General features: G+C 26.1%; 4 protein-coding genes across 9 annotated transcripts; 2 read left to right on the plus strand and 2 right to left on the minus strand.

Annotated features, from left to right (window-relative positions):
* The first annotated feature begins 1,624 nt into the window (after window positions 1-1,624).
* On the plus strand, window positions 1,625-6,488 carry LOC112599845 (helicase POLQ-like). Its single transcript, XM_025346921.1, has 14 exons — window positions 1,625-2,020; window positions 2,099-2,277; window positions 2,346-2,637; window positions 2,712-2,914; window positions 2,976-3,124; window positions 3,206-3,333; window positions 3,401-3,513; window positions 3,758-3,898; window positions 4,120-4,575; window positions 4,809-4,904; window positions 5,055-5,228; window positions 5,839-5,967; window positions 6,051-6,185; window positions 6,251-6,488. The coding sequence occupies exons 1-14, from the start codon at window positions 1,846-1,848 to the stop codon at window positions 6,356-6,358; spliced, it is 2,478 nt and encodes an 825-aa protein (XP_025202706.1). The 5' UTR covers window positions 1,625-1,845; the 3' UTR covers window positions 6,359-6,488.
* A 2,148-nt stretch (window positions 6,489-8,636) lies between these two features.
* Window positions 8,637-12,406, minus strand: LOC112599832 (clathrin light chain). Of its 6 annotated transcripts, none has more exons than XM_025346901.1 (9): window positions 12,160-12,405; window positions 11,985-12,023; window positions 11,758-11,914; window positions 11,570-11,632; window positions 10,796-10,840; window positions 9,291-9,389; window positions 9,109-9,220; window positions 9,019-9,030; window positions 8,637-8,895 (listed from the first exon to the last, which is right to left on the minus strand). In XM_025346901.1, exons 3-9 carry the CDS (start codon window positions 11,903-11,905, stop codon window positions 8,706-8,708), a joined length of 669 nt encoding a protein of 222 aa, XP_025202686.1. In that variant the 5' UTR covers window positions 11,906-11,914; window positions 11,985-12,023; window positions 12,160-12,405; the 3' UTR covers window positions 8,637-8,705. The 6 variants fall into 6 exon arrangements, with proteins under 6 accessions (XP_025202686.1, XP_025202685.1, XP_025202684.1 ...); XM_025346900.1 differs by having other exon boundaries at window positions 12,087-12,405; XM_025346899.1 differs by lacking the exon at window positions 11,985-12,023 and having other exon boundaries at window positions 12,160-12,404.
* A 1,136-nt stretch (window positions 12,407-13,542) lies between these two features.
* LOC112599815 (tuftelin-interacting protein 11) lies at window positions 13,543-17,915 on the minus strand. Its single transcript, XM_025346874.1, has 12 exons — window positions 17,646-17,915; window positions 16,701-16,920; window positions 16,480-16,633; window positions 16,310-16,403; window positions 16,049-16,247; window positions 15,702-15,891; window positions 15,407-15,622; window positions 15,092-15,342; window positions 14,617-14,813; window positions 14,316-14,537; window positions 13,947-14,239; window positions 13,543-13,862 (listed from the first exon to the last, which is right to left on the minus strand). The coding sequence occupies exons 1-12, from the start codon at window positions 17,752-17,754 to the stop codon at window positions 13,611-13,613; spliced, it is 2,397 nt and encodes a 798-aa protein (XP_025202659.1). The 5' UTR covers window positions 17,755-17,915; the 3' UTR covers window positions 13,543-13,610.
* A 353-nt stretch (window positions 17,916-18,268) lies between these two features.
* Window positions 18,269-19,095, plus strand: LOC112599857 (mitochondrial import receptor subunit TOM7 homolog). Its single transcript, XM_025346936.1, has 3 exons — window positions 18,269-18,459; window positions 18,774-18,822; window positions 18,909-19,095. Exons 1-3 carry the CDS (start codon window positions 18,357-18,359, stop codon window positions 18,922-18,924), a joined length of 168 nt encoding a protein of 55 aa, XP_025202721.1. The 5' UTR covers window positions 18,269-18,356; the 3' UTR covers window positions 18,925-19,095.
* Window positions 19,096-20,333: the final 1,238 nt, after the last annotated feature.

Genomic DNA, 20,333 nt, shown 5'->3' on the forward strand with positions numbered 1-20,333 from the left:
TACTGTGTAAAGTATATCTTAGGCTTTTGTTCTCATTACCATGTAAGATACTTAACCTATTAGATAAGGTATTATTTAAGTTGTGACTGATTTTTTTTTTATTCTAATGTATGTTTTTTTTTAAATATATTTATTTGCTGTACAGCTATTATATACGCATTCTTTTTATTTATCCCTTTAAACATGTCTACAATATAATTGATTTACGCTGCAGCAGTAGGTACATATATATAGTATGATTTTGGTTTTTATGAGAAGTATGGGTTGGTAATCTATAGTGCTTGTGATTTGGTCATGACTTCAAATAGGTCATTACTTACATATCACTTCCTCTAGGCGAATCGTTATTTCACAAGTTAAACTTGCAATTATAATTACTATTAGGTTATTAGCATATATTGAAATCAGTTAATACTTCGTGATAGTGTATAGAAATATAGAATTGACTGAACTTTTAAAATATTTTAATTAGCCAAGTTTATTATGGTGCCACAAGTTTTAATAGGTAATAATAATCATTATTTTGCAGGGCATTCTTCAATACATCTTCATTTGCCCTCTATAAGTAAATGCCTGATGCCCTAACAACTCAAATCGTTTAAATCTTATACTTATTCGTGTTAAAATATTTTAGAATTTTTCATATAAATAATATAAGTCTTCAATATTTCTATATTCGTTAGTATTTAAAAATAAAATTTTGTCAAAAATTGGTGTAGCGCCATAAAATTCCATTTTATTTTTGTTTTTCTTCATTACCAAGAAAAGTACCTATTGGAAATGTTTTACTTTTGATCCCCCTAAAAACTAATTATACGTCTATACTCGGCCAATTTTCTACCAAAAACCATTACCAAAGTTAAAAATTGATCCTTATTGTTCCAAACGACGATGACAGACGCAAACCAAAAAGTAATTTTTATATGATATATTATATTTTATTATATTATATTATCATATATTTTATATTTAATATCAGAATTAAAAATTAATTTTAATAAATCATTTTCCGCAATATTTTATGCTACAGCATTACATTTTTAAAACAAAAACTTATCGACAAAACAAATAAAGAGTATTGTAATAATAAGATACTGTTATTATTACTTACTTTTATTTGAAATTTATGTAAGTTTTTAACGGTTATACGGTAGGTATTAGAAAATAATATAGAAGGTATTGGCGTATTGCAATATAACAGAAACCAATGTACAGACGGGGTTAACTCATGGCGACGTGGTGATAAATTTTAAACCGTGAGGACGAGGAGACGATACAAACATGAAACAAGTACCTACGGTAAATAAATAATAATATAACTCCGATAATCGATGATTTTCATATTTTGCTGTTGAAGCATAGAGTAAGATCTTGATATCTTGATAATATAAGGTAAATGGTATGTTTCTAACATTTGGACTGTCAAATATTTAGAAATTAAGTTAGCGATTTTATGACGTCAAGCACGGTTGGATAATAACATGTCCATTATATTGTGTGTGAACCGTGGCTTACGCGTACGACGATTGCGCAAACTCTAACCAGATCCAGATTTTTACAATCATACCATGTGCTCATATTATCATTTATCATTATCACCAACCGTTTCTATTTCATAGTATTTTTAAATATTACTCTCAGTTGATGGCCGGTGCACTAGTCTTCTCCGAAGAATTCTTAATTCGTTAACAATTTTTATACTAAAAATAAAATGTATTACGGGCGCTTACATATTATTATTTTGTAGAATGAGATCGTTTTTATATTACAATCAACACAATCAATGATCGTGACTCGCGAGTTATAACATCAGATAAAAGTGTAATATGTAATTACATTTTTAAAATGAAAAATATTAGTTTGATTTCGGATGTTTCGACGCAGAAACGTCAATTGGAAACGACGTTCGATGGTAACTCTCAAAAACGCTTTCATGCGGACGATGATAGTGAATTCTTTGGTTTACCGTCCAAAGTAAAACATTTGTTCAAAAAACACAAAAGGATTACACAACTTTATGGTTTGATTTTTTTTTTTTGATTACTGATCGGTTTTAGACGTATGATTATCTGTTTGTTATATTATATTTTACTTATAGATTGGCAAATTGAATGTTTGAATTTAAATGCGATAAAAACTAGAAAAAATTTGATTTATGCCTTGCCTACAAGTGGTGGAAAAACACTTGTAGCAGAAATTCTCATGCTTAAAGAACTCATAGTTCATGAACGTAATGTTATATTTATTTTGCCATATGTTGCTTTAGTTCAAGAAAAGGTATGTAGTGAATGATGATAAAATTTAAAAATTTATTTTTAAACACAATTTTTAATATAAATGAGAAGGTGCAGTCCTTATGTCCATTTGGCCTTAACTTGGAGTTCTATGTAGAAGAATATGTTGGTGGTAAAGGGAAACATCCTCCACTTCATCGTAAACGTAAATCATCATTATATGTGTGCACTCTAGAGAGAGGAGCTGGATTAGTTGATTGTATGTTAGCTGATAATGGCCAATTAGGTGGACGGAGTGTTGGAATGATTGTAGTTGATGAACTGCATCTTCTTGGTGAACAAAAAAGAGGAGCTTTGTTAGAAGCAACTCTTACAAAAGTCTTAGATTACAATCAGTCCATGAGTAAGTAATACTTAAACTATAATATTGTATTATTATTTTTTTAAATATTTACTATAGCCAATAACTACCTATAGATAATATTCAGATTATTGGAATGTCAGCTACAATTGGAAATATGCATGAAGTTGGTGATTTTTTAAATGCTCATGTATACACAAGAGATTTTAGACCTGTAAAACTAATTGAAACTATAAAATTGAATGAAGACGTGTTTGTGATAAATAAAGATATTGATGGTTCTTTAAAAACTAAACTCGATAGAAAATTACATTTTGATGTAAGTTTTAAGTTTTAAAAATGTATTTTTGATTAAAAATAATTATTTATTTTTTAATTAGGTTTATTCAGATGGTATGAAAAAATTAGATCCCAGTGGTATTGGGCTTCTTGTTCGTGAAGTATTACCAAATGGTAGCTGTTTGATTTTTTGTCCTACCAAAAGTAGTTGTCAGAGTATTGCCAAAATTATCTATAAAACTATTGGACGGTAAGCATTATTCACAGTAAGATATTTTTATTAATGAAAAATCGTTTAGTATAATGTAGTTATATTTTATAAACCTAATAGTGAAGAAACACAAGTTAAACTTAAAGAAAAAGAAGAACTGTATAAAGCACTCAAAGAAGAAGGTGACGGTAGAGTGTGTCCTTTATTAACCAAAAGTATCCTCTTTGGAGTGGCATATCATAATTCAGGTAAGGGCCTAACTATATTTTGATTTAATATTACTCGTGATTTATGCTTTAAGTAACATATTTTTAGGATTGACAAATGCTGAAAGGAAACTTTTAGAAGAAGCTTTTCTAGATGGTATTCTCAAATGTATTTGTTGTACATCAACATTAGCAGCTGGTGTAAATCTTCCTGCACAAAGAGTAAAATTAAACAATTTATATTTTATAATTTTAGATCATGATTGAAAAATATGTTAAATTTACAATATGTATATTTTTTACTTCTATTCTAAACCCCATTTGTGGTAATAGCTTTCATTTTTTAAATTTTTTTATTAAGATTCAATAATAGTTGTTTTTGATATAGATGTAAAATTCTAGTTCCTGTGGCCTATCCAACATACAATACTGCAAGCATTATTTAATTATTATTTTAATTAATTAGGTTATAATAACATCACCATATGTTGGACGAGACTTAATGAAACGAAGTACATACAGACAAATGGTAGGGCGTGCTGGTAGAGCTGGTCTGACAGAAAGTGGTGACAGTGTTCTATTATGCCAAGAAAATGATAAAGAAAAGGTTATTATGAATACATTATAATTTTATAAATGGGTTATTTTTATTTTGTGATTTTTTAGTAATTAGTTTACAAATTCAGTGGCATAGCTGTACATGTTTCTTATGCTATTGATGATAAAATCAAGATGTATTATTATAAATATATAAGAAAGTTTAAATTTTAGATAAATACTTATTTTTATGATACATTTTTTTGATTTTATAAAATATTTTAATTTTAGATAAAAGTATTAATAGAAAGTGGCATTGAAAATATTGACAGCTGCCTTGGTACTGAAGAAAATGTAGTTTATTCAATGATATTAAGTTCTATAAGTACAGGGCGTACATCTAGTCAACAACAACTGGTAAACCTAATGAAGCGCACGCTTTTTGTTCAACAAGCTGAGAAGCATAATGTTGAATGTACAGTTGCATCAGATATAATAGAATCATGTTTAGATAAATTAAGATCAATAAATGCATTTGATAAGTCAACTGAAGATAAATTAAAATTAACAACAATTGCAAAAGCTGCAGTTGCTGCTAACTTGGACATATTAGAAGCTCAAAAATTATATACAGAATTATTGGAAGCTTCTAGTGCATTAATATTGACTAATAAGCTTCATTTATTATACTTAGCTGTTCCTTATACAGAATGTATCACATTGGACCGTTCAATTGTTTTAGATATAGTAAGTATAGCAACAGAGTGTTTATTATATTATATCCTATTTAAGCTAAGAAATAAATTCAGTAGTGGACAACAGTTAGGTTTGTCCTTCCATTACCCTTATCAAATCTAACATCTGTACGCCTACAACTTAATGCAAAAATACCTTTGTGCACACTTTGACCACTTATTAAGTTTCTTAACTTAAATGAGATATATTATAAAGAAAGATTTTTAAATTATCTTTTCTCATAGATGACAAATTTACAAGGAGATCAACAAGCATTGGCTAATCGATTAGGATTAAATGAATTATGTATATCACAATTCTTTAGTTATGGAAAAATTAAAGTAAGAATTTTTTTTGTTAAAAAATAAAAATACTTTAAAAATACAATAAATATTTGTAACTACTAAAATAACTCTGTAATACTCAAGAGCATATTAGTTACATATTATTATTTTTATTATGTTAATTTTTTTCCAATTTTAAACTAATAGAATGTATCTGAAAGTATTTGGGAGAAGTTTCTTATGAGTTTGATTTTGAATGATTTGTGGAATAAAAAATCTATTTGGACAGTCTCTAAGACATATAACTTGCAAAGGGGAACAATACATTCATTCTTATCGAGAACTGCATCAAACGCTTCTTCCATATTAAGATTTACTGAGGTGAAAATCACATTTAATCATGACAGTGGTGCCCAAATTGTTATTTTTAGGCTTAGCAAAATATGATTTTACTCATTCACTCCCTAAAAAACTAAGTCAGATTAGGTTTTCTTTTTTGTTTTATTTTATTGGATCAATATTTAAATTTTATAAGAATCAAATGAATTATGATCGTATTTAAATGTATAAACTAAATTCAATCATACTTAAGATTGTTTTGCACAATAACATATTAAAATCAAATTAATTACTCTTTACCTAAATATAATTAGTAAATTACTAGTATGCTTTTTATTAATTAATTGAATGAAGTATTCATAATTAATTTAAAATGAATGGAAAATACAATAAAAATAATATGATATTAAAATTAAAGTATTAATCAATGTTGACATCTTGCTTAAAATTTATTTGCGTTGGGTATTATTACAATCTGTTATTTGAAAAAATAGAATAGATTCTACCATCAATATTCGTTAGTTATTTTACCATAGTGTCTACTAGTAATGTTATCTTAAAAGTATAACTGAATATAGGATTGGGCATCGCTGAATTAACATACCTTAATTATATTTAATGTGATTGAAATTAAATCAGTTTTAAATTTTAGGCATTAAATGATAAAAAGTTGGATCATTTTCCAATGTTATTTCAAAATATTATTCCCAAACTCAACATAGGGATATTAGGAAATTCATCTGAACTTGAATCTTTAATGAGTTTGCCATCCGTGAGATTTGTAAGTATATGATTTTTAAATTCTTTTATTAATGTGTAAATTATTGTTATTAAATCAAACTAACTCACAAATGTTTATTATAGGGTAGAGCAACTCAATTATTTAAAGCAGGTTATAAAACATTAAATGATGTAGCTAAAGCAAATAAAAAAGAATTATGCAATGTTATTAATCATTTACCGTTAAAAGTAGCTCGTGAGATGATTGCTTCTGCTAAAGTGAATTTTTTTTAGCTATAATTTTATTTTATTTATCTTTTTTATATTAATTTTTTCTTGTATAGCTTATGTTGTTGTCGGAAGCAGAATCGCTAGAAGAATTAGCTGAAAGCTTGCGTGCAGATTTAAACCAATCTATGTCAAAAAGCAAAGAAAATTCGTTATGGTTCTAAACTACAATGTTACTATTACTATTGATCAAGTGGTAATGAATTCTAAAGTTAACCTATTTTTGTATGTTTATTTTTAGTTATCAGATTTAACAATTATTTATTTATTCAAAGAGATAATGTCTCTTTTAAAATATCCCCATATTTATTGTTTAATTAATGTATTTATTAATGATTTTTTACTTTACAAGATATACCTTTACTTTTAAATAAAAAACTATATTTTTAGTTATGTTCATGAATCGCATAAACCTTCTAAATGGTATCTATAGTTACTAGGCGTATTGTTAAGGCCTTAAGGCTTGAAGTTAATTTTAATGTAGAAAATTCAGGTTTTTGTATCACATGCTCGTATAATAAAATAGTTATCTAACATATACTATTGTGATTTTTCCTTTATATCTAAATTTATTGAAGAAAAGAATGCATTTAATCTGATTACTTCTATGTTTCTTCTGAAATTCCACATGATAGTGATTTATAACCTCTTCTGTTAATGATTTTTTTGTTCTAATATTATCATATTGTCAGTTCCTCATTTATGCAGAGGATATCAGGCATTTTCTTTAAAAGAATGATGTACCCATTTCCTTCGTATTTAGGAAGACATCAATTCTTTGGTAATGTTATTGTGGGCAGGTAAGTTGAATGTTTATTTTAATGTCTCAAAATGTCATACTGTGATTTATTCAAGAACTTATTTGTGAATATTTAGTCTATTTAATTATTTAATTGATGGGTTAAGGTAATTTTGTATTAAGATGAGGTTAATTTTAGTTTCATACTTGATAAAAAGTTGTTTCTGTTCTTTATTAGTTTCTTAATTGTTCTGTTTTCGAGTTTAAGTATAATAAGTGTTAGTTGAAGTAAGGCCAATGAAAATTTCTTAAATTTTATGGTTTTATTCTTAATTTTATTTTATTTTACAAGTGGTCTTCTCAATTATAGATATTAATTAATAGCAATATTATTGAAAAACTAAAAGATATTACCGCAATAGCTGAAATTCCATCTTCTGAAGCACTTTCCAAAGTTAGAGTTCCTTAAAAAACAAAATATATCTTTGGTTCTATTTAACATTTTCTTAGACGATGAACTAAATACTTCTAATACACTTGTATGATAACATAGATATTACAAAGCTATTTTAACCACCCTTAGTAACCCAATTATAACCTCTAATAATCTAAAAAATCACCTTCATCTATTATTCATTTGATACACTAAATGAAGTGTCAAAAATAACACTCAAACATTATCTACATGGTACATTTACAATATGTAAAAGCGTTTCTCTTCTCATAGTTCTAATCAACACCATAATTCCAAAGTTAATCAACAAATACCCACTACTTAGGAATGTTTTTAGATAAATGACTCAATGAAATGATAAAATTAAAATAAAATGACTATTGCTCAACTGAAGACATGAGAACCTAGTTTCTAATAAAAAAAAAACAATCAAATTTTAATCTTAAAATATAAATTCTATACAAAACTATGATTTTTGATTTTACAGCATCCGAACCAAGCACAGACAATAATATAATGTTATATCTATAAAACTGTCAAATTTACAAGAATCCAAACACTCTAATTCAAATACACTACACCTAATAGTGGATGGGGATGTCCAATGTCTTCAATCACTCTTTATCCAAGACTGCACACATCTTTAATAAAAGATTCCTATCCTGCTTAGCCAACTGTCAACCTCTTTCCCTGATTAAGAATCTCAATTCAATAAATTGACAAATATTTTTGAAAATATACCTAGATGATTAATTTATCAACAGCGCAGGGACTTCATAGAAAAAAAAAGGCCAATAAAGGGTCGCTTTTTTAATCAGCTAGCCAGCGTCAACCTACTCTGTCCACTCATACCCATATTATAGAAAAAAAAATAATTCATAGAATGTATAATATATCCTATTAAATATATATATATATATATATATATATATACATAAGCCAATTATAATTTATAAAAATATATTATAATAAATCAAACTACACAAATCTACAAATTATAATGATAAACAAGAACCAGATAACACAATAAATGAGAATCTAATGTTAAGTATAAATATTTGATATTTATTGCAATAGGTTATGATATATTACAAGTAACAGATACATTTTAATTGAATTTTATGAATAATATTTTATAAACAACAAATAAATAATACAATATAATGAGCATAAACATGCTACAAAAATTATTATAAATCTATTATCTCTGAATTTAATATTACATTTACTATGTAGCAATGCTATAAAATAAAAAAAATCTCAATAGAATAAATATTTTACTGTATAGGAATGACAGAAAGGAAATTATAATTACAAATTATTTTGCAGGTGAAACAGATTTCTTCAACGGAGTTTGTTTGAGTTGAAGAATGATAGATCTCATGCGTGTCACGTCTTTACTAGCACGACTGGATTTTGGGTTAAAATCGCAGAGTTTTGAGATGCGGTCCCACTCAGTGCCTGGCTCAATTTCATCCGATTCAGCAACAAATTGTTTTTCGGCATTTCTAGATGAAAATCAGAGAAGAACCAATATTACAAATAATAATAATAAAAAAAATTGTCAATACATTTTCTAATTAAAACTAAATGGTCATCATCAATCTATTAAGCTTAATTGTATTACTTACATTGCAGATTCTCTATTCCGATGAAGCATTTAAGAAAAACATATTTATGATAAAATATAATAGTATTTACAATATTGGTATATATATTACCGATTAACATCTTTAGTTTTTGCGATTTGTTCCTTGTGAATCTTGTACCATTCTTCCAATTCCTTTTTAGCAATCAATCGTAATTCTTCCTTCTTTTTTTCTTCATCAGCGTCTAATGACACATTCACAAAATAAATTAAGTAAAATATCATAAAGTTCTTTTCATCATCATATGATAATACCTTTTTCTTCTAATCGGGTCTTTTGTTCTTCTCGCCATTTTTTAATTTTTTCTGGTTCTTCTCTTTCAATTTTTGGAGCAATAATTGGCGATGATGTATCTAAAGAAAAAAATATAGTTAAAAAGTCATAAAAATTATTAAAATGTTTTATACTTTTAATTTTAATAATCATACCCTAAAAAATAATAATTTACTCACAATTTTTTTTAGGTGAAACCAATTTTTTTACTGCACAGACATGTACAAAATATACAAAAACTATTTTTAGATTCTGATCAGAGTAATGAATGTATTGATTTTAAATTGATAAGTGTTTTTTTTTTTATTTTGTATGAAGATACTTTTTCCAGCAAAAAATGTGATTTAATTTGTATTTTAATGGGATAAAAGCAGAAATTTTTCAGTTATTTTTTAAATAATTGTTTAGTAACCATTCAGAATAATTTTTTGTACATGATAATAGGTATTTCAATAAACTTCATAATATTATATTCATTACAGTGACCAAATCAATTACAAGGTACAATCAACATCTACTGTACAGTAGAGCTATTATCTACTTTCTTACTTTTTTAAATTTAATCATTCAAATGTTTATAGATATCAGATAAATCATAAAGATGACTAAAAAGTAAGGTATTAAGTATATTCACTTACAAATGTTCTTAAAAATATACATTTATACACCAACAATGGTTAAACATGCTTAATTATAAAAACCATATTTCAAAACGTATGAATTTATTTTTATTAATATAAAACAGTTTACAATATTCATAGTAAACTAATAAATAAAAAGACTTTAAGTTTATCTTATCTTTTTTTTTGAAAAGTATCAAATTTAATTTGTCCATATAAAAATATTTACTTTTTTAATTTTAATTTTTAGTAATTTAAATAATTTTTATTTTAGTTAAAAATAGTGCCACATATTATTAAAAGAAAATGACTTTAATATTGTAAAATATGCTCTAACTTTACAATGCAGAAATCTGATAAAAAGAAAATATTATTTTCAATCGTACATTTATGAAAGATATGTGCTTAATTTACATTAAGTACAAAAAACTACTAATATACAAATGTAAGCAAATCCAATTCCTACTTATAAACAATATGTATCTAAAAATAATACAAGTGCTATCAATACTCACTATTTGTTTTTCTGAATTAAATTATTAAAGTTTAGAACATTTTATCATGGTGCACATAACAAAAGGAATTAAGACTCATAACTATAAACAAATTTACAATAGCAATAGTTTTATAAAATATATTGCTAATATAAAAAAAAAATGTTTCTAATTAGTTTTTGATTTATTTATTTTTAAGCGATTGAAGCTACTCAGTAATGTTTTAATTCAAGTAACATAATAATATAAATATATTCATTAAAATAATAGGCTTTATAAATAATAATTTAAACTTAACGTAATAAATAATAAATAATTTTATATCTATATGTTTGGTATATATCTATGGTAAATTTACAGCCTTTTACTTACCATCATCACTATTCGTAGCAGTAAAACCATTCGTTAATCCATTTTCTAGGTCAAAGGAAAAAAAAACAAAACAATAATAAAACAACACTTGCAAATAATATGAGAAAAGCATAACAGAAATTGGCGTAACTAGACTTCTACTTGAATAAGAGCTTAGGGTTTTATTAAATAAAAAATGTTAATTAAAAATAAATGATAAGTACATACATTTATTTGCCTTAATCTTGAGGGATAATTTAGAAATTATTAGGTATAGGTTCAGTACATTCCTATTTCTTATTATTTTTTTTTTTTAAATTAAAACTAGTTTCAACAAGTAATTTATCTATATTTATTAGTCATTACTTTTATTATTAAAACAAAGATTAAAAAAGATTTATTTATTTAAAAAAAATTTCAAGAATTTGAATATTAAGAAGTTAAGAACCAATTATTAATAATATATTAATAGAAATCAAATATCTAAATGAAAATATAGTTTTTTAAATATTTTAATGTTATTAATCTTTTTAATAATGAAACACGATTTAAAAGTATTTTATAACTTATGGGAAAATAATCATAGTAAAATGAACAATTGGTTTTGACTCAGTTTAATATTAAAATTAAGCGTGTTATTTTTTTATACTATTAAGTATTTATCATAAATAAATTTCAAAAAAATTAAGAAATTTACTATTATCAATGAAATGTTAATACATAAATAGTACTACAGACACCATTTAATTAAACTGATATGTTTTATTTGAATGAATTTTAAATTTATAAACTCACCATTTACAGAGTTAGTTAACTGGTTTTCTGCACTATCAATTATTTCAAAACTGCTTCCTGAACCTAATTGTACATACAATTCATAGCATGCAGAAAAAAAAAATAATACAAAGGTATGAATAAAAAGCTTCACAAAACAGGCAAGTGATGACTATTGTACTCGGCTGGTAGAGATTAATAGTGGTTACCGTTTGATAATGTTTGGGTGACACCGATCGGTACATTGGGTGTGTTGAGATCGTCTTCTAAGCCCGCCAATTGAGTCTGTTCGCGAGCTAAAAATTCTGCAGCTGGATCGACATCGCTGTCATCGAAATTCTCACCAAAGTTATCCATTATTTCTGACTGTTCGGAAAAAAAATAAAAAAATTAAGATACCTAGTTAGGAAATTATAACAATAAATGGTCGATTTACTATTTAGTAAATAATGATGAAGGGGCCGATCCGACTGAACTGTAATAATATTTAGAGATAAGATAACGAATAACGGCGACAAACGATTGGAAATAAAATTACCAAAAAGGCGTATTTCGATACTGAATTCCCCTGCGAAACCGACGATGACGTGTAAAAATAATTGCGGACTTACGTTCAGAAATCCGTCCTGCGATCGAAATATTAGCGTTGAAAGACCGTTTAAAGTCAATCGTATCCGTGTGACGTCTTCCGACAAACAGCAGGAAAAACTAAACTGAAAACGGGTTTAACGATTTTAATGACGAAAATTACTGGATAGCGGATAGTGAGTACTGAGTACTGACGGAATCGAAAGCTAGTGTCGGCCGTCGGGTGACACGGGGGCACAGGCTTTATTGGTGATCAGTGGTTAGTGGGCAGGAGTGCAGTACGAACGCGCACGATTATAGTGATTAGACGAGACGTAAGCTGATTGCTGATATTACCATTTTTTCAGTGATAATAATATTATGAAGTACGAATAATACGAGTAATACGACAAAATTTTGATGTAGTTGATGGCTACGAAACGAATTCGGCCAGATTTTTATTTTTATCCGAATTTCTAACGTTCGCGATTTCATTAATTATTCCAAAAATTACATTTTTTCTCCACAAGTCCCTACTGAGTTACTCGCAAAAATAATTATTGTCCCAATAAACGTCGTTTCAACGTTGGCACAATGTTCAGTTAGGATACAAGGATTTTAAATTTTAATGCGAAGCAATTTTTAGTGTACTCTGACGATTAGGCACCTATTATTATTAAGAAACGAACGTTGGGAAATGTTTATGTTTTGGTCGATTTATAATGATTATTCGGCTCAATCTCGGGTTTTGAAAGAAAATGCGTTCTCGGAATAAATTAAATTTGGAGTATTGATTATCGAGACAATTTATACTTAGGAGTAAACGTATTTGTAAAAGGAAAATTTCATAACACTGTTAGCGTTAGCGGTTTTTCAGATTTAGCCGCGGAAATAGGATTTGTAATACCATATTCTACGTCCGAATATATAAGTATTTAAATGTATTCTCGTGAAAAACATTTTTGGAATGTAATATTTAAAATATAAAAAATGTAATTTTTGAAAAACATTATGCTCTATACAAGGTGATTCGCCAAACATCCCTTTTTTATTTTATAATACAGTTTTTAAAAATCTAATTTTTGGAATTTTAAATAAACTTCAGTCTTAATTTTAATAAATTGATTTTAAACATAATTCATGATGTAGGTAACCAGAGTATTTAGATTTTATCCAAGTTAATCGGTTCAATTTTGGATGACTAATGTTGTTAATCTCAGTAAATTTTCAGAGTTATTGATGATGTTTATATCATTAATAGTTTATTCATGATTAATATAAGCAAATGCTAAAAACACCCCTACCTATGATAATTTACACTTACTATGTAAATCTAATAAATATATCATAAATATTCATTAATATCAATAAATATATAAAAATTGAAAACCCATTACAAAAATAGTGCTTTTATTTGACATTTTATCTTCATAACTTTAATTATACATAATATTTCCAATAATTTGTCATTATAAACAATAATATTAATACAAATTTATTCACATAATTCTAACATGGACTGTACAGACATTGGAGCAAAATTTGTTCCATCTTGGCTAACAAATAAAACTCCACGGTCTATAAATGCTTGAAGTCTGGCTCCACATCTATATACTTGTTTAGCTTCTCTAAAACGACCAGAAATAGGCATCCATAAAATACCTCGTTCCTCGCAACGTTTTTGTACTAATTCTTTAAAGCCATGTGGCATTTGTGATGCAGTACGTACAGCTTCAGCTAGACCACCCTAAAAATATAAATCAAAACCTTTAATATTATAATGATAATAACAAAATAATTATTTGTTCATTTTATAATTTAAGCTGTTTACGTGAATCGTTGGTGGTGGAGGTGGTTGTGGCATAGAAGGTCCTCCAACTGCTCGGCTCATTATATCCAAAGCCGAATGAAATCTCCCTTTAATGGTTGGATGTTCAACTATTACGGCAGGCATTAAAGACTTCCATCCTGTATACCAATTACTTATTTGTTCGTGATTGGGATTCATATTTATCCACATAGTAAGTGTTTTGAGCCACTTAGGAAAGAAGTGTTGGTCTAACAATTCTACCAATGTGGGCAATGGTAATACATCTGACCAAGCATTAACCCAATTCCAATTATCTAAATAAAAAATTAGAATTTTATTTTTAAATTTTAATATATTAATGATAATTTTTAAAACTAATATAAAAGTTACCCAATTGTTGATGATGTGGGTTGATAACAAATGCATGTAGAGCTGCTTGTAATTTAGGAACAATATTTTTTATTAGAAAAGCTTCCATGTAGCCTTGTTGAAAAACATTTATCCATGGTTGGAGCATCAACTTAGCAGAATTGTCGGATGGATGCCAGGCATTTAATGCTACACTTAATTTTTGTCTTAGTGTAGGATAAACAATTGTTTCAAAATGTTTACCTATTTATGTTAACAATAAAATAATAATTTTATTTGAAATTATCTATCTAGTTAATAATTTATATTGAACTTGACTCACTTAAATATGGCAACCATGGGTGAATCCACAAATGGATTGGTACAAGATCAGTCAACGGATCCCATTTTTCCACTTCTGACTGTATTTGAGGTAAAATCATATTTTCAAGAACTTTACTAATTATGTCAGTTGGTATCAATTCAGCAGATTGTTCAACAAGTTTTAACATACTATTATAATCTCGACACTTCCATTGCCTTAATAAAAAAAAAAAATAAATAAAAATGCTGAGAACATCGCACAACATAAATCATAGAAGAAAACTTTGACTATGAATTAACATAGAGATCATCAATTAAAATTCATTATTAAAAATAATGATTTTAACAGATAATTCTAAGACTGTAAGTTAGATAAAGTTTGTCTACAGTCTATATGCCGGCTGTTATTTGGTGAACCCCAATATAACAACTAACAAATATAGAGTATTGAAAAAAAAAACAATTAATTCTTATTTAACTAATGTTATAATCACCCGCATGCTTTTTGAACTTGAGGTACCCATTCTTGCCAAATTAATGTTTGAAATTCATCACTTGTTTGAAAACCAACAGCACACGGCTCATTTAAAGTTAGTAGTTCTTTCCATTTTTTGAGTTCTTCGATAGGCATGGTTGGATCTTGTAATGGGTCCCACGTAGATAGCATTTCTTTAATCAATATTTGAGAAATTGATAAAGCTAAAACTGATCCACCGTTTAGTCGATAATCTGGATAGTAATTTTCCTGAACAGTTAAAATCTCAGTTAAGCAACACGTTAAAGAAAATATTTTTAAATAATAAACTTACTTTCATTTCTGTTAAACGTTTTATAGCTTGGTTACTATCTAACATATTTTTTTTTAATGCATCATTTAAAGATTCCATGATAACAATCATTTTTTCAAGAGATTCAATTGATTTATCTTTGTCATTAATACTTTCTCCTAATTTTTTAGTTTCTTGTTCAATGACAACAAGTCGATCCTCCAAATTACAAAGTTCTTGATTGTTAGTAACTATGTTCTGTAATAAAACCAAAATTTAATGTTTTTATTTTATTTTATAATAAAATCAAATAGGTAGGTATAGTTATTTTGTTTACTTGTTCAGCAATTTCGACTAATAGGTTGAGATTATGTAATAACTCAGGTAGATCAAAATTTGAGTATTTTTTATCTTTCCGTATTTCCCACTGATCTGTTGGTTTTTTAACACCTGATATAGCATGATATCCAGATAAAATTCTCTGTTCAGGACCAGTCATATCAATTACTTTTACTCTACTTAGTTCACTGAAAATAAAAATAAATTGTATAATAAGTTATACAATTTATGATGTATCATGGTTTATTATTAATACATATACTTAAAGTTACTAAATTTACTTGATCATAAAAAATGCTCACTACATGTATAAAAATTAAAAGTTAAATAGTGTAAAAATTGTACTTGAATTCTCGTTTTCTTTGCCCTGGTTGTTTACTTTCTTCAATCACTTCTTCAGCTGTTTTATAAATATATTGTGTTTTTTCAGCTTTAAGAGCTTTTCTCCAACCACTTACTAAAACTTTGTTATCTTTTGACTTTTCTGTTGTTTTTTCACCATCTATTTTCATTGGTTTGGTTTTAGACTCGGGACCATATGCACCTAAAATAAGATGAATTATTTTTAGTATAAATTACGTATATTAATTTATAGTTATCGAGTACCAATTGCTCCTCTTCCTTTTCTTAAATTTGCTTCAATTGGAGCCAAAATACCTTGAAGCTTTTTTCCTAAACCATGACCCGGTTGATAACCCATCTATTAAATTTAAAATTATGAGTTACTATTAAGTTTTTATTAATCTTAATATATAAATAAAATATTTATAAATTACTCCAAGCAACAATTTTGCACCAATTCCTTTTGTATGTTTTTCCCAATCTCCTAATCCTTTGTTCATTAGACTTGAATTTACTTGGGATCGTTTTTTTCGTAATCCTGCCAACTCTTGATCAATATCAAAACTAAATGCTGGTTTTTCTTCATCACTATAATAATATATTAATACAAATATTAAATTAATAGGAAATTATATTTAAATTTAATCTTTCAAACCTAGATGCAGAGATATTATCTTCCAAATTGTATGCTTCATTGCTTTTATTTTCTTCAGTTTTAATTTCTTTTTTTTCTTTGCCAGCCTGCTGAACTCCTCCAGCCACAAATGAAACGGGAGCAGTGTAGTTTTGTTTATATTTCTTATCTTTTTTTCTACGGCCTCCAAAACCTGAAGGTTCATCGTCACTATCATTACCTTCTTCATCAGCCCAAATTCCTAAATAACAAATGTATAACACAATAAAATAAAAGTAGTTTTCACAGTGCTTATACTTATATGATAAGTACATATGATGTAAGCTATTATATTTGAACAATAACATTTTTTATACTTTTAGTTGGATTATTTGTTTGAAAATATTATATTTGGTGAGTGATACTTAATATATTTAAATAATATTGGAAATAAGGTAGTATTTAGATAATATTGTATATAATTTATTTTTATGGAATATCTTAGGTATTTGTCAAATATTAGTTTTTGCTTTTAATTTCATGCTTAAGAGTAATCAAAAATGGTTCCATGTATAGCAAACATTTTTTTTGATGTAAAAAAATATGAATCAACATATTAGAAAATGTGTTGTATGTTATTTAATACTAAAAATGAGCAATTGTTTATTCATAATTCATGAAAAATTGGTCAACCATAAATTAATTTTGTAAATTACAAAATATAGCTAAAATAATTTTTTTAGTAATTATTTATAATATAATGAAAATGATTAACTCTTAAATAATACAAAACATTGTAGGGTAATTTGCATATTTAATGAATCATATAGTGGAATAATATTTATTATTAATAATACATATTCAATAACAGGAACTGTTTTAAAGAAATATTTATAGCCATTAACTATTTACAAAATTAATTCAATTATTTTACTATACACCATATCTTTTTTGAAATTTATTATTATAGATAATTTGATATAATACCGTAAATTGCTTGATTTTTAGTTAGTCGTCTTTGGGGTCTGTTCATATTAAATTCATTGTCCAAATCAAAATCAGTGATTTCAAATTTTTCCATTTCATCGTCAGACATTTTTATTTTAATAACTTTTTACTTTTTAGCACAAATCGAGTAAACAATAATAACTTTTGTTATTTCAAATTACCTTTACTAGTTTACAATATTGAATGTAATTATATATTTAATAGTATTAAACCTTTACACTGCTAATTTTCGCCGTTTTTTCAGTCTATAATCATTAATCATTAATCAATTGCTTATCATTAATCGTGGTCTGTAGCCAATAATCTAAGACTGTTGTCTTATCACATAAACCGTAGTTGAATATTATCTATAGTTTGTGGTTGAAGTATTTTATTAATATTATTAAAAATATTTAGAATTAAAAATTATGGAATACCACAGATAATAATAATTTAAATAATCATTACCTATAGATTTGTATTTTATAATATTAATAATCATAATAACATAAATTTTTATAGATCATTTTATCATAATCTATTTTAGGTTAAGCCATTACCTCAAATTTAACCTAACTTTTATCTCGTATCTATTATCAACATTTTACAATTATATTACTTAATGCTTACGGTTTTACTGTTTTACAAATTACTGTAAAATTTTGAAATTTTTAAGAACTAAAATCTAATAAAAATTCAAAATAAACAAAAATGGGTTTATTAAAACCAGGAATAAAAGCTCGATTGGAGTCAGTCACCGAATTCGTCAAAACATCTTACCATGTTGCCTTCATTCCATTCGTTATATACATGGGTATGTTTGTTTTTATTGTACAATTCTTTAAATGAGGAACTATTCAATTATTTTCAAATGTCATAATGCTTTTTAAATTTAATAGTATTACTTACGATTCTATTAATTGATAGAGAAAAAAAAATTGGATTTAATATTATGGTTAATTAAAAAAAAAATACCTATGTAACAAATTTGAATTATTGTGCATAAATAAATAGTTAATGACTATGTATAATATATTTGTTACTATTACATCTACAAATTGTATTTATGCATAAGTAAATAGACGTAATTGAAGTAAATATTAAATTTACTTTTTTTGATATTTAAAGGTTTCAACAAAGGACCAGAGGTTGGTGGACCATCATTTGGACTTTTAAGGTAGTATTTTTATTTTATCAGTAAATAAAATATCATTTTTTTATGTTCACTTGTATTAATGATTTAAATAAATAATTAATTTTTAGTCTCCTGTGGCAGTAATTTAGAATAAAGTTCTTCAAATCCATCAAGACACATTCATGTATTATTTTAGAATAATAATTGTTTATACATTATTTGTGCTTTATACAAACATTGTGAACTAGTTAACTATCATGTTCCCTTAAGCTTAACGTTCTGAAATAAATTTGTTAAAATATGAATAGTAAATTATTTATTAAGTGTTTTTTTATTGATTGTAATATTTTATTGATTGTACTTATTGTCTACATAGTACATACTAAAATATTATTAATTAATAGGATTCAGATTTTGAGGTGTAAACATAATAAAAAAGTACTTTTTACTGAGAAAAAATATATTTCTGATTGAAAATAAAGCAATTATAAAATTGCTCGTTTAACAAGTTTTTCTTAAATTTTAATCGTTTCTGTTAGTTATTAAAAACAAATTTTATTTGTCTGTGCTATTGTATAATCTTATTAAAAATAGAAAGATTATAAAGATTAAAGGTATTGTAATTAATGATTAATAAACTAGCAGTAATAAGTATTTTATTTGTATACCTGTCATCGATAATGTGATATTATGCTACTATATAACTGATAATGGATTGTCTTAGATTATCAGCAAGATCTGTACTATAAATTATAAATGTTTAAATAATTATTGCAATTAATAGGTAGATATTTTAATATTAAACAAAAAAGTCAAAATTAAGTTTATTCTATTTTAAAAGAAGTTAAATACATTTTTATATATATATTATATTTTTACCTACTTCATGTTTTTAAGTTTTTGATTTTTATTTTAATCCCATGTTAAGTTTGTAGTAGCCATATAAATTTCTCCATCTGTAGTTTCATATTCGTATATATATATATATATTTGTAGGTTTTATAGTAACCACTTATATTAATGAAAATATATTATTGGGTATAGCCATTTATATAACTCAAATTTGTTATGCTTTAAACTTAACATCAAATCAGCTTTTTTTCTATTGAATAATATAATCATAACTCATAAGGAATACTATAGAATTTAATGAAACATCACGACAATCAATAATAGTCAAATAGTTAAGTTAATAGGGGGGGGGGGGGGGGTGCAAAAAATACTAAAGTTTTGAAACTTAACGAAAAGTTTCGTCTTAGGGTCCTAATTAGCCAAAAAAATAAAATGCACCATCCCTTCGAGGTTCGCAAGTGTCCATCATCTTGGATTTTATGAGAAATCTTTTGATTTTTTAACAATACCTTTAAAACTATTAATGATAAAAATATTTGATATAAAAATTAAAGATCATAAAATTGTCGACGAGTAAGAAAATATACATTTTTAGTGTAAGAGTACCAATCCGTTCGTTATAGAATGTAGCGCTGCGCGCTATAATGATGTATATAATATTATATTCTATACGTATGTATGTAGTTGGCAAACGGACCGAA

This window comes from Melanaphis sacchari, unplaced genomic scaffold, assembly GCF_002803265.2.
Source record: "Melanaphis sacchari strain LSU unplaced genomic scaffold, SCAv2.0 Contig55_pilon_pilon, whole genome shotgun sequence".
Taxonomy (NCBI): domain Eukaryota; kingdom Metazoa; phylum Arthropoda; class Insecta; order Hemiptera; family Aphididae; genus Melanaphis; species Melanaphis sacchari.

Bases quoted from the DNA above. Each gene is read 5' to 3' on its own strand.
- LOC112599832 (XM_025346901.1), bottom strand. From the start codon at position 11,905: ATGGATAACTTTGGTGAGAATTTCGATGACAGCGATGTCGATCCAGCT. The intron at 9,390-10,795 runs GTAAGTAAAAGG...TTTTTTCTTTAG, and splicing joins TGCTACGAATAGTGATGATG to ATACATCATCGCCAATTATT. The intron at 9,221-9,290 runs GTATTATCATAT...ATGTGTCATTAG, and splicing joins GACCCGATTAGAAGAAAAAG to ACGCTGATGAAGAAAAAAAG.
- LOC112599815 (XM_025346874.1), bottom strand. From the start codon at position 17,754: ATGTCTGACGATGAAATGGAAAAATTTGAAATCACTGATTTTGATTTG. The intron at 15,343-15,406 runs GTAAGTTTATTA...TTAACTGTTCAG, and splicing joins AACGTTTAACAGAAATGAAA to GAAAATTACTATCCAGATTA. The intron at 14,814-15,091 runs GTGATTATAACA...TTTTTTATTAAG, and splicing joins CAAGTTCAAAAAGCATGCGG to GCAATGGAAGTGTCGAGATT.
- LOC112599857 (XM_025346936.1), top strand. From the start codon at position 18,357: ATGGGTTTATTAAAACCAGGAATAAAAGCTCGATTGGAGTCAGTCACC. The intron at 18,460-18,773 runs GTATGTTTGTTT...TGATATTTAAAG, and splicing joins TCCATTCGTTATATACATGG to GTTTCAACAAAGGACCAGAG.
- LOC112599845 (XM_025346921.1), top strand. From the start codon at position 1,846: ATGAAAAATATTAGTTTGATTTCGGATGTTTCGACGCAGAAACGTCAA. The intron at 2,638-2,711 runs GTAAGTAATACT...AACTACCTATAG, and splicing joins AGATTACAATCAGTCCATGA to ATAATATTCAGATTATTGGA. The intron at 3,899-4,119 runs GTTATTATGAAT...TTTTAATTTTAG, and splicing joins AAGAAAATGATAAAGAAAAG to ATAAAAGTATTAATAGAAAG.